Source organism: Drosophila tropicalis, unplaced genomic scaffold (assembly GCF_018151085.1).
Source record: "Drosophila tropicalis isolate 14030-0801.00 unplaced genomic scaffold, ASM1815108v1 contig_593, whole genome shotgun sequence".
NCBI lineage: Eukaryota > Metazoa > Arthropoda > Insecta > Diptera > Drosophilidae > Drosophila > Drosophila tropicalis.
This window is the reverse complement of record NW_027173070.1, coordinates 18,008,640-18,021,300: the sequence shown is the minus strand read 5'-3', so window position 1 is coordinate 18,021,300 and position 12,661 is coordinate 18,008,640. Positions and strand designations below refer to the sequence as shown.

The window sequence follows — 12,661 nt, the reverse complement described above, 5'->3', positions numbered from 1 at the left end:
TATATACAGTATCTCAGAAATTTTTTAATACAGTGCAAAATTTCTCTTAGATTGTATAAAAAAAGTTCGAAAAAGTTTGAAAAGTTTATAAATTTGTTATTCGTTTTAATAACAGGAAAATTTATTAAAGTATTTAAGATTATTTCAAAGGATAGCAACAAAAATTTAACTTTATTCTATGAAAATTTATTATTTGCCTTGAAGTAAAAATAGTTTTTAATGCAACGGCAAAAGTAGAGAACTTAAATATAAACTATTGGGCAAACAATTGTTTGACAAACTGTATGTACCAGCATACACATATATATAGATATATATATTTCTAGTTTGTTTCTTAAGTCATTCGTTTGCCTCAGTCGTTCGTTTGTTCGTTGTTGGTTGGTTCAGGCCATAAATTTTTCAGGCAAAAAAAGTTGTTGTTGCTGGCTCTACAAGGTCGCGTGTTGGTTGTTGCTGCTGCTGCTGCTTTCAGTCTCACAGCAATTAAACAAGTTAATCACAGTTCGATGATTTGTCAGTTTTCAAGGGGGAAGGAGGGCGGCATCTACATGTGGGCGGCCAGCTTTAGCCTGACATTGTGGTCACTCAAGCGAAGAACAGTTGGGTTGAAGTTTCTTTTCATAATGATGACATCATGATTATCAACAAAGAAAGAATTGCAATAAGAGAGTTACGCTCTCTCTCTCTGTCCCTCTCTCTTAGCTGATTTCTGCCAAAAACAAAAAGAAAAATGAAACTTGAACTTTTACTTTCCCTAAACGCTTAGCACAAGTTTCGCTTTAGCTAAAATATATGTATACACTCAACTAGATAGATAAATTGATGTATGGATATACATATATACATACATATATATAAATGTATTAGTATATATATGCGCGCCACGCCCTCTTGAAGCTTGGGCACTGGCACCTTATAATTTGGCTTTCAAAGTGCTTCTTCTCTTCTCTGCACACAAAGAAGAAGATGATCTCAAAGAAAGCAGAAGATGAAAACGAAGACCAAAAGTCTTTTTTGCCTCCTGTGCAACGCCTCGTAAATTATAGAGACAGACCAGACAAGACCAGAGACCGACTGGACCAGGCCAGTCTGTGGGCATCTTCTATGCTTGCTAGTTACATATACATAGATATATATATACATATATACTTTTATAGATAGAATTGTAGTAAGTATTTTTAGTCTGCAACTTAATTCAAGACATTCGACCACCAGTTCGCCTACACAATCAGTTCAATAACGATATCTGGTTTTTGGGTATTTGCAAAGCAAAAAAAAAAGTACTTAATAAGAAAATGAGAATACAACTAATTTATATTTTAAAGTTTCACACAGATAGTACAATAAAACGAACTAAAAATTGTTACAAATTTGCATATTTGCCAAAAAAATTAAAAAGAAAAATTAACAATTCACTTTCGCTATCGTTTAGATATTTTTTTGAATTATTTAACGATTTACATGAGAAATCATTTATGATGTTAACCATCCACTGACAATTTTTAATTTAACTTATGTTAGAAAGTTCCATACATTAAACTTGTAACATAAACATAAAGATTAATACATTTCATATCATAATAGTCAAGGACACTTTAATTCCATGTAATGCCTTTGCTTAATTAACTACAATTAATATATAATATTTGTATTCTTAGTTACGATTTACTTGCCTTATTAGACACAGCAAGAAATATTATTGGAAATTTTGTATTCCCTTTTTTAAATGGGTCTTAATATGGAAATCTTCTTTAATATAATAAATATATTTCACGATTCTTGGAACTGTTAATAACAAAATAACAATCTCTCTGCAACTTATAAATTATAACAAAAGACAAAAAGATTTATAAACTTTTGATTGAAAAGATCCTTTTTGAAATCTTACAACTCCCAATTAATTTTTATATTGAGGACATTGGGAATCATTAAAAAACAAATTACACGAAGACCAAAATTAAATTCTAGCAATTTTATCCTTGAAATTTTAAGTATTTTTAATATTGATTACGCAATAAATTTAACATTTTTTAAGTTAACTTTTTTTAATTTATTTAGAAGACATAAACATTTAAATTTAAAGATTATAGGATAAGCTAATCGGTTGTCAAGCAGTTTATAACTATATATGTATATATATATATCCCTACAGAATACATATGTTGGTAAGTTATATTCTTAAAATATATTAGTGGATTATAATTTGATTGGATATTTGTCAAACAATATCAATTGATTTTCTAAAGACATTTAAGAACTTTTTAATTAAATGGCAAGCAGAAAAAAGGGCATCAAGATGTCGTATTTAGTTTATTATGAAGTATATTTTGCATTACTTTTATTTTGCGGCCAAGTTAAAAATAAAAATTGGAGAAGGGAAAAGTGAAGGAGGAGGCACAACTTGGAAGCATTTAATGCTCTTTTCTGACTTTCTGATGGTCTTTTAATAAGGCAAGAGGCCCACAAGACATAGAGTGATAGAGAGAGAGAGAGACGACGACCGGCGACTACACTGTGATGATCGATCGATGGATCGTTAAATCGATGGACGGAATGGAAGTATGTGGGCAGAAAGAATATGTTGTAGTTGTTGTTGTTGTTCCCCCTTATTTTTAAACGATATTATCCGAAGCTTGCCCAGCGACGACGGTTCTCAATTTTCAGCGTGTCATGTTACTTCCCCCCTTACATCCCTTTCTTGCCCTCGCTCTGTCTCTCCCTTTCTCTATAGCTGTCTTTGTCTTGGCAACATTTGCTCATGGGGCAATGTTTGTGTAGGTGTCTGCTTCTTTGGGTCTTTTGTTTTTTTGCCGCGCGCTTTTGTTTTTTTTTCATTTTGTTTTTTGTGTTTTTTTTTCTGTTTTGTCTTTTTCGTTGTTTCTTTCCCTGTTTTCATTATTGTTTTTGTTGTCTCTCTTTTACGGCTGTAAAAGGAAACTTGCTGCAGTTGCGGCGGCTTCCAAGTTAATGACTAACGTCTGAAGTGTATTTTTTCTTTATATTTTATTGTATTTTTTTTAACATAATAAAAAAAAAAAAAGATGACTTTGAGTTCGAGTTGAGTGAATCATGGACAAGGCCCTAAGTCACCCACACACACACACACACACACACACACAAGCAAGTTCGTTGCCTAAGTCTTTAGTTTTCACCCCCCCCAAAAAACAGAGCAAAACCATTTATGTGATTTTTTTTTAAATGACCATAGAAACGAGGTCACCTTAACACCACAATAATTTAACAATATAAAATAATTTAATTTAAATTTAACGAATTTTCAATACCCTTTATGGATATATAAAAATGGTTAGTTAATTTTAAGAGTCTTGCATTAGTTTAGGAAGTAATTTCTCATAATTTCAAGTGAAAAACTGAAGAAAGTAATTATAAAAGTGACTAAATTCCCTACACAATTTATTATTAAGTATATTAACTACAATTTTTTTACTTCTTTACCATTTGAATATATTTCATAGCCTTTAAAAGTTAGAAAAGGAATATTTATGGCCATTTTTTTGTTCCTTATTGATATTTTTTCTATAAATATCCTTCATCTTGGTAATTTTCCATTGTTTTAAACGTAAACTTAATTCAAAACAAAAGAAACTAGCGAAAAACAAAACAAATTTGCAAAAAATGCATTAAATCACCTGAATTTGATTATTGATTTGGAATTTGATTACCTTTTCAATAACTCTTAATTTTATTTCCTCCTAGTAAAAAAGTTAAGGATATTACATTAATTCTTCGAATCCTTATAGAGATTTTGTAGCCCATTAAGTTAAAGCCCTTACATTTTCCATTTTATTATCTGAACTACCTTTAGTTTATTGTTAATGAACTCTCTCAAATTTTAACATCTTAATTAAATAAATATATGGATTAAACAAAGCAAAATACCTATGCTCAGCAAACTTTGCAACTCAACATGAGTCTAATATGGGGGGGGGTCGCTAATAAAAAACAGCTTAGTAAGAACATTTGCCATAAATTTCCTTAATGTTAGTTTGGAAATTTAGACTCATTAGACCCTAGAATCTAGAGTGAAGTGATGGCCAAGTGAAGGTCTTCTACTCCAATTCCCAAATAGATGTACGTCGTATCTAAATATATATCAGTTTGTTAATTGAAGTGATTAAAAGAGTTGTTAGAGTGGGACCATGGCATACTCAAAGAGGTTCTACTCTATATCCATAGCCATTCGAGCTTGACTAGGAATTGAGATATAAATAAAAATAAATAATTAAGAATTTCAGAAGTTAAGGGGAGACGAGAAGACCATACTCGCTTATTATTTACTTGGCTTTGGGTATAAAACAAAAAATTTAGAATTCATAAATTAGAAATTTGAAAATGAATGTCACCTAATTACTGACAACACTTTTTGGTAAAATGCAAGTGTATGAAATTTTAAAAATGTTTTAAGTATAAATTTGAAATTGTTTTAATTCAAATTGTAGATAATAAAAGACGAATTTCAGATGGGCAATTTTCTAAATTAACAACCAAAGGGCAAAATTTCACAGTAAAAAAGTTTTTTTTAACATATTTACATAAATATTTTGTAGTAATTATGTTAAATGTACATTTTCAGTAAAAATTTGTAATTAATAAGTAGAAACATTTAAAAATTAATTAAAATAAATAAAAATTTAGGACACCAAAAGTTTAGCTTTTGAATTATTACATAATTACCTAAACGCAATGGAGTTTTCTTGTAAACTTCTAATGTCATTACATTAAGTAATTACCTAAAACAACTAAAAACTATTGAGAAATAATTTAAGTAAAAAGAAATTAGCAGGTCAAATCTGTGTAATTGGTATTACCCTACAATTACAGGGAACACAAAAAAAAGCATTTTATTTTTAATTTTTATTTGCCTTTTTATTGTTTGTTAACTTTTTTTCGTATCTCATGGTGCATGACATCATGAAGTGAAGCTTGCAAAAAACAAAAAAAAAAACAGAGAGCTTGCAAAAAGCTTCAGGAATTGTTTTCTTTTTAATTTTTTTTTTTTTTTTTTTAATTTTTGCATTTTAACTTACCTTTAGCCTGGGCTAATCCACATACAAGTAAGGCTATTAGCCCTAAAGAACGCCATAGCTCAAGATGTTGATGGAGCATAACTAATTTACGGGTGAAAAATTTGTTAACAAGAAGAAAACGAAACGAAACGAAACGGAAAAAATGGTAAGAAAAAACGGTGTTTTAATTTTTTTTCTCTCTTATTTATTATTGAACACACAAACAAAACGGCACATGCTATATACATTTGTTGTATTCTTTTGTGTTAACACACTTTGGCCTTTATTTCACACACACACATACACATACACGCACAACACAACCACAGAATGGCCCCAAGAGCCCCCTCTAAAGTCTCTCTCCGTCGTTGAAAACTTTAACTCAACAAATCAAAAAAAAAAAAAAGAAATGACAATGGCAAATAAAAAACGAAACAAAGCAAAACTTCACGACGTTCGCAAACGAGTGAGGGGGCGGGTAAAAACAAGTTGTATGTATATCGGCTATTCTTACTTATTTCTTTATTTTCGGCACAAAGGCAAATTATTTTCTTATTCGTCGTAATTAGATTTAGCTTAGCTATTTATTTAAAGCCGGCAACAGAAACACGTCTGCTCCTCTCGACGATCGACAAGAAACTGTTATTAAATTTAAATTTTTTAAATTTCGATAGTTTGTAATTTCAAACTTCGATAGAAAATAATCGCTTTGTCTTGCTCTTAAATGGCCGCTCTTTCGATTAAATAAGCTGCAAAATGAGTAAGAGAGCAAATACTGGAATGCATGCAGGCGCCACGAGAGCAAGAGAGGACAGCTAACATAGAACGGTTAGGTAGGACCAGTGCCCCTCAAACTGACACTTCCAAACTGTCGGCGTTTTTAGACTTGTTAGCAAATGTCAATGCTTTCGAAATTTCCACAAACCAAAATAGAGAAGAGTTTAAATGAAAATATTAATTATTTGTTTAAGCTTGGCATTAAATGAAGTATTTATTATTGTGTAACAAAAAGTTTGTGTACAATTTCTTTAATGATTATTATGTATTTTGGTACTTTTACAACACAAAAATTGAAAGTGTACAAATTCTGAGAAATACTACCAAAAAACAAATAAGAGTATACACCAATTGACATGTTTATAACAATGGCTTTCAAACTGTGCATTATTTTCATTTCATGATTTACCTGTTCACACATCAAAGAGAAGTTTTAGAAAGAGCGAAAAGCTTTGACTTATGTTTAAGGATCGCTCTTTCACGCTCTCTCTCTTTCTTTCTTTCTCCCTCTCTCGCTTAGATAACAATCAGCCGGTTTTGTTATTTTACTAAAACTGAGAAATTGTGGGAGCGCGCAAAAAACATGTTGAAAAAAAACTTCTTTACAAAGCAATTATGCAATTTAGTCTTTGTTATTGTTGTATCTGCTTCTGCTGCTTGTTGTTATTATTATTGTTGTTGTCAAAACAAACATTTTTGATGTAATTGTTGTTGCTATTAACACACACAAGGCAGAAAAGTTCTCAGAGCCGTCATCAAAAAAATACAAGAATGAAGAAACAACAAGCTGAGAAATTAAAAATCATTGAATTGTTTTTATTTCATATAAGTTTACCATAACAAAAAAAATGTTCTGTTTTAGAAAGACTTGCGGTAAAATAGTTTATGGAACTTCCGCTCTTTGTCAAAGTTGTATGAGGCGCTGCTGGCTCTGCTGCTGGCCGACAGTAAAAACGGTTCTTTACAGTGTGGTCAATTGGCGCAAAATCTTTTCACGTATGTCCGTCTCCCTTTCCCGGCCGCCTCCGCCGCCGCCGTCGTCACCACTCCTCACACAATTATGCCATGTTAGTTGCACTCAATTTCACACTTGCTGACTTCAACTAGACGACGGCGCGCGTGCGCTTAGGTCTTCTTCTTGGCCAAGGCAGCAATAGAAAAGAAGATGATGCACTTGCTCCTCTTCTTCCACTTCTTGTTGTTAGTTTTCCAAATCACTGACCATTGCTTCTATTCATCCACCCAATGAATCTTCGTTGTGTGATGGCTTTGCGCCTATCATTAGAAAAGAAAAAAAAACAGCCAAGTTCTTTGCTTTGGACAAACTTCTGCGGAGAGGTAAAAGAAAAGTCAGTTGGTGGGGGGTTGGGGGTAGTAGGAACAGGGCAAGTAAACGGTAAATGACGTGCAAATAAATGCAGCCAACCCAACGATGCGGCGACTAATTCAATTTGCTTAATGCGATTGAATTTATTTTAACAAAATTTTGCAAACTTTGCTAAGAAAAAAACAAATTCTAATATTTAAATTTTAACCATAGCTTTGTGAAGTTTAAAAGTATTTAATTATTCTATTAAAAGTAAAAATAAAATGAATTAAAAGAATAATTAGTTAGTTCCTTATCGAAAAATATTGCGAGCTAAAAGTAGAATTTTAATATTTTTGAGATACAGGCTCCACTGTCACAAAATCGAAAACCGAGCACAAAACGAAATCAAAAAAAAAAACCAAATGAACAGCACAAAACGCAATAAGGAAAAATTGCTGCCATTCGAAACCAACTATAGTTGTCTCACTCTCACTTACGTATTTATGCCGACTCGCTGCGACTGATGCTGTTTGGCGTCAAAGCTAACGGATTTTTTCTGTTTTTTTTCGGTTTCTCTCGCTGTTCCAAGGAAAATTGTAAAAGTCCAACAACTTTGAAGAATTTCCTCACAATTTTTGAAACGGATTTGATCAATATGTTGTCCTTTTGTTGAATTTTAGCTCAAAACATATTTCACAAGTCCGTCCAAAAAATGTTTTGAAAATGAGTGTTAGGAACCTTTTTTCCCCCCTCCCGAGAAGTTTATAAGTACATTTAAAAGCCGGAGCAGGTGCAATATGGAGAGTTATTAGTGAAAACCATTTTGCAACAACCCCGAAGCCTATAAATTACACTTTACCACTTCTGGTCACACATTTGATAATTTTGAAGGAAATTTTTGTCGGATTAACTTGAACTTTTCCGGCCGTGAAGTGTGCAATTATTTTCGTATAATAAATTTGCAAACTGAACGCACCTAAAAAAATCATCGAGTTTGGGCAAAAAATCTTCCTTCTTATTTCACTAAACTGTTTTCTGTGAGGATTGTTCTCCAATTACTCCCAGGCTGTAGGTTGTGCAATACTTTTGCCACAAAAAAAAAAGTAGTTTGCACAAACCGCAGCCAGAACTAATTTTGGATAAATAGTTGATTCACTTTTCCTTTCACTTCACACGTACGACTGCACACGATCACGCACAAGAACATTCTGATTATCCGAACGCTTGCGAAGCGACTAAGTCAGCTCGGGCCGAAGCTCGGGCAAGACGAAAAGAACGAAACAAGCGAATGAAAGAGATGACTATATGCATAACGTGAGTTGCTTCTTTTTTGTCGTTGGTAAATTTGAATTAAACATTTTTTTGTCTCATGTTTGTATGTACATGTGCATATACAAATATTTAAAGATAAAAACAAATAATTTTGATTTAAACATATAAAAAATACTTGTATTTATCTTCAATATTTGTACAAAAAAAAAATTTTTTTATGGTTTTTTTTTTCACACTTCCGGCGACAAATCTTTCTCGACTAAGTCGTTAATAAAAATATTTATAGACAATTTATTAATGCGAAATAATCAAGAAAAAACTGAAGTTAGGCTTTGTTAATGAAGTTTTTGTTAATCAAAAATTGCATAGAAAATGTTTGTTGTTTTGTGCACAAGCCTTTTGCAAATATATAAAACCGTATTTTGAATTTTGGTATCAAAACAAACAAAATGCACTTAATACGGTTTTATATTTTTACAAAAACAATTCGATTATTTCTTACTCGATTTCTTCCGAGATTTAACCTGACCTGTAAGACGTCCAGAATTCTAAAGAATTTAAAATCTGTGCGTCGACAGCTTTATATGTATGTACATATGTATGTATGTATATGGGTTTCATTCTAGTTAAATGGACAGCACTTGGTTCAGCACGGAATCGACGGATACGGCTATAGGGAAGGACCCACTTTTAGATCCAATTTACTGGGGGTTAGAAGAGAGGCAACTGAATTGCTATTGAAAGGGACGCTCAACAAATGGGCAGCACTTTTTTCTAGGACTTGAATTTGAAGCATACAGCAATATACGAAGCCAAGTCGTTGGACCCCAAATTTTGAAGATGTTAGAAAGGGCGAAAAAGTGTGCTTACAATCGGATGTCTTTATATATATATATACATGCATTTACTTACATACATACATACATACATAGACATATATTGCATATAAAGAGATTTGTACATACATATGTATGTATGTGCATATGTATATAGTCATGTCATATATGTATACATACATATGTACATATTAGGCGATTAATAAAATTGGGGGGTTAAGGGTTGTATATGTACATACATATGTCAGAAAGCTTAATCCACTTAACTTTTTGCCTACGATAAGATCTAGCGCTGATCCCCCAATGTATCTCATAGCTCCAGGATCATAGAGCGATATGGAAATCGAATTTGACAAACCCAATCTTTGAGGTTGGGAGAGAACTATTACATATGTATGTACATGCATATGTACATACATACATACATACATACATACATACATATGTACATACATATGTCAAATTAAACAGTCTAGTGGGCGGGGCAGCTGCTCCCCTCCCTGGCCACGTTCTTGGTTAGACACGATTGTCAGGAATTTTAAGAAGTTGCTGGATCAAAAATAGGCAGAGACCTATTGGGAAGAGTCCCAAACTACCTTCTGTCTCAGGGATGTAAATCCTTCCATTAAATCCAAAACTGGGTTAAATCGTAGGAAACGAATGTGTTAGAGACTCAAAATGGATCAAAAATTGCATTCGTAAATACTGCAAATGATCCCATTAGTCTTACAAGTTGTTCGATGATACTGGACATTCTTGTGACCTCCCAACAAGAAGGATCGAAGCCCTGCCTCCTATATGTACATATGTACACACATATTTAGAACGTGGTTTCCGCATTACATTCCCGGACCAGCTAACTAGTATCAAAGGATCACCCACCTTACATGTCCTTTATGTTTAATCTTTCAAATACATTTCGCAATCCTAATCCTTACTCATGTGTCTCTTCTGCATCTAAAAAGAGAGCTAGGTATCAAATACTAATTCCTTTCTTTAGTCCCTGTCTCAATTAAGAAAATGCCTGTAAGCGGATTTTCCTCATACTACGCAATTTAGTTGAATCGAACTCTAGCTTTAGGTTGTAATTTATAGTAATTGTATTTTTTAATGATAATTTTAATAAAAAAAATAAAATAAAACTTATGTGCATTTGATATAAAATTAAAGCAGCTATGCTTCACCTTCTTCTTTTCATTTTGGCAATAGGCATAAAATCGTCCATATTAAGACGTTTCATTAAAACTCGCACATTCTTAACATAGTATTTGGCGCTCTTGATAGGCACAAATCGCACGGGGGGGTGGGGGTTTATCGAGCTTAGTGCTATTAATGGGTGCTGCTGGAAGAATGGATTGTGGCGTGTGATCCATTTCATCTGGAGGCTCAACTTTAATAATACAGGACGGCGGTGGAGACGGCACTGCCGCTTGCAGTGGAGAAGGTTGCTTGGGTGCAGCTGGTTCAGAAGAAGATGGGGTCGCAGTGTAAACGCTGCTTATTACTAGATTCGTGTGTTCGTTGCTAACTATATTATTTTTGCCGCTTGTTGCCGCATCGGTGGACGCGTTAGTGGAATTAAACGAAGACGGATGATTAGATGGTAGAAACAGTCCACCCGCTGGAGTAGCCAAACGATGCAGTGTATCTGATGGTAGCTCTTTCACTCGTATGTCCTTCAAAAACGCATCATACTCAGACTGTATAAGCTCTTTATCATTACTGCTGGTTAACATTGGAGTCTTTAGATGCAATTCAGTTTGTAAAATAGCATCCACAATCTCGACTTCCAAACGTCTACGCTGTAACTGGGAAAGAGCCTCCACAAAAGGCAATTGATCAAGAATCAGTTTTTGGGCATTCAGCATTTGACTGATTTTTTGAATAATGGTAGCCAGCTCTGGGGGTATGTTGGTAAAGTGCTTGGACAGAGTTGCCAATAGAGGCCGTAGTATATCCCAACGCCATTGCAATTCCTCCACTGAAAATGGTGCACTTAAACTAAGACTCTCGTAACTGGCATTAAACCTTTTGGCTATCTGTTGCCATCCCCACTCGTCGTAGTCAGCATCCTGCTGCGGATGAACTTGCTTGCTGAATAGATAGGGATACATGTGCAATAACTCTAAAAGCCGTAGATCGTTGAGCACTATTTGACCATTTTCATTTTTGTTAGTCATATTTAATTCAATTTGAGTCGACAAATCGTCTGAGTCCATCTCTCTTCGGATTATTGTTAAGTGTGTGTGTGTTTTTACATAAATCATTAGATTTTTTTGAAGATCTGAGATATTAATCAAAATAATATTCTATACAATCTAAATTTATAGTGATACTTAATTTGGATAATTTCTGTATCATTAAACGAACGATTAACCAGTTTTCTTGCATAAAATAAAAATAATTTTAATCAATACTTTGCTACTAATTTAACACTTTCAAATGAACATCTTTATTCTATAATTATAGTAAATCTATCACTTGGTTATCCAATTCTAATAAAATGGGTTTTGCTTCCTCGAATATACTGGATTGTTCTTCCATTATGGCCTTTAGTTTGACTCGCTCGTCTTGAAGATTTTGTAGGACTTGACGATTTGCATGACACTTGGTCAGGGCCAATTCCAATTGGCTTTGTTGGGACTCTAGTTGACGTTCCATAAACCGTATGCTAGAGTCAATGAGACGCATGCGCACCGGACGTGTAAAATCTTCGGGAGCAATGTTGTAGACGTTCCTAAAATGGGAAGAGGGATAAGGATTAGTGTGCACGAATTTAGGATGAAATTGTAGATAGACCAACCAATTCTTGCCCTGATGGCAGGCGAATTTTTCTTTCAGAACCTCCAAAGTAATCAATTTGTTGTCCACACCATTTATGTCAAAGAATTGGTGATTTAGGCGGCAAAGGATGCCAGTCATACGATTCTTTAGCTGCTCAATAATAGTTGCTGTGTCCAGGCAAGTGTTCTCCTGCTGGACAAGAATTTCAGCAAAGGGTTCCAGTTCCTTAGCACTGCCAGAACATGGAAATTATTAGAGACCCCATTAAACATAAAACATTACACTTTTTACCTTAAATCAGCAAAAATATCTGCTATAGCCTGTTCATAAGCCTGTCTCACTTGTGGCACGATATTCTTATGCCGATTGAAGGCTTCTTCAACATCTAAAGGTCCTTGGCTCATGATTTATTGAATTAACTTTTTTTTTACGTTCTGCTAATATTTTCAAATTTTATTTCTTAGGGTTTTTCTACTCGTATTTTTCTTAGTTTTTCTATTTTTTTTACAATTGTTTTAATTTTTCGTTGTTTTTCGTTTTTACTCGCGAACTTCGAACATAAACACAACTTTGCTCGCGAACTCGAACATGTTGGCGCGTTTACTCAAAATGTTCGAGCGGTTTACTCACGCGTTTTAAATCGCGTGAGTAAACGC

General features: G+C 33.6%; 3 protein-coding genes across 3 annotated transcripts in view; all 3 read right to left on the bottom strand.

Moving 5' to 3' along the window:
• qsm (Zona pelucida superfamily protein qsm) overlaps positions 1-5,645 on the bottom strand; it is a 33,756-nt gene extending 28,111 nt beyond the window's left edge. Inside the window, exons 1-2 of the mRNA XM_068290385.1 lie at positions 5,542-5,645; positions 5,049-5,129 (exon numbers count right to left, since the gene is read on the bottom strand). Coding sequence (XP_068146486.1) covers positions 5,049-5,127 — 79 coding nt within the window. The 5' untranslated portion in view covers positions 5,128-5,129; positions 5,542-5,645. The remainder of the gene's footprint in view (positions 1-5,048; positions 5,130-5,541) is intronic.
• Positions 5,646-10,477: 4,832 nt separating this feature from the next.
• On the bottom strand, positions 10,478-11,401 carry LOC137578263 (uncharacterized). Its single transcript, XM_068291942.1, has one exon. It carries the CDS (start codon positions 11,399-11,401, stop codon positions 10,478-10,480), a length of 924 nt encoding a protein of 307 aa, XP_068148043.1.
• A 200-nt stretch (positions 11,402-11,601) lies between these two features.
• On the bottom strand, positions 11,602-12,584 carry Nnf1a. The gene is made up of 3 exons (XM_068290434.1): positions 12,297-12,584; positions 12,025-12,237; positions 11,602-11,958 (listed from the first exon to the last, which is right to left on the bottom strand). Exons 1-3 carry the CDS (start codon positions 12,407-12,409, stop codon positions 11,685-11,687), a joined length of 600 nt encoding a protein of 199 aa, XP_068146535.1. The 5' UTR covers positions 12,410-12,584; the 3' UTR covers positions 11,602-11,684.
• Positions 12,585-12,661: the final 77 nt, after the last annotated feature.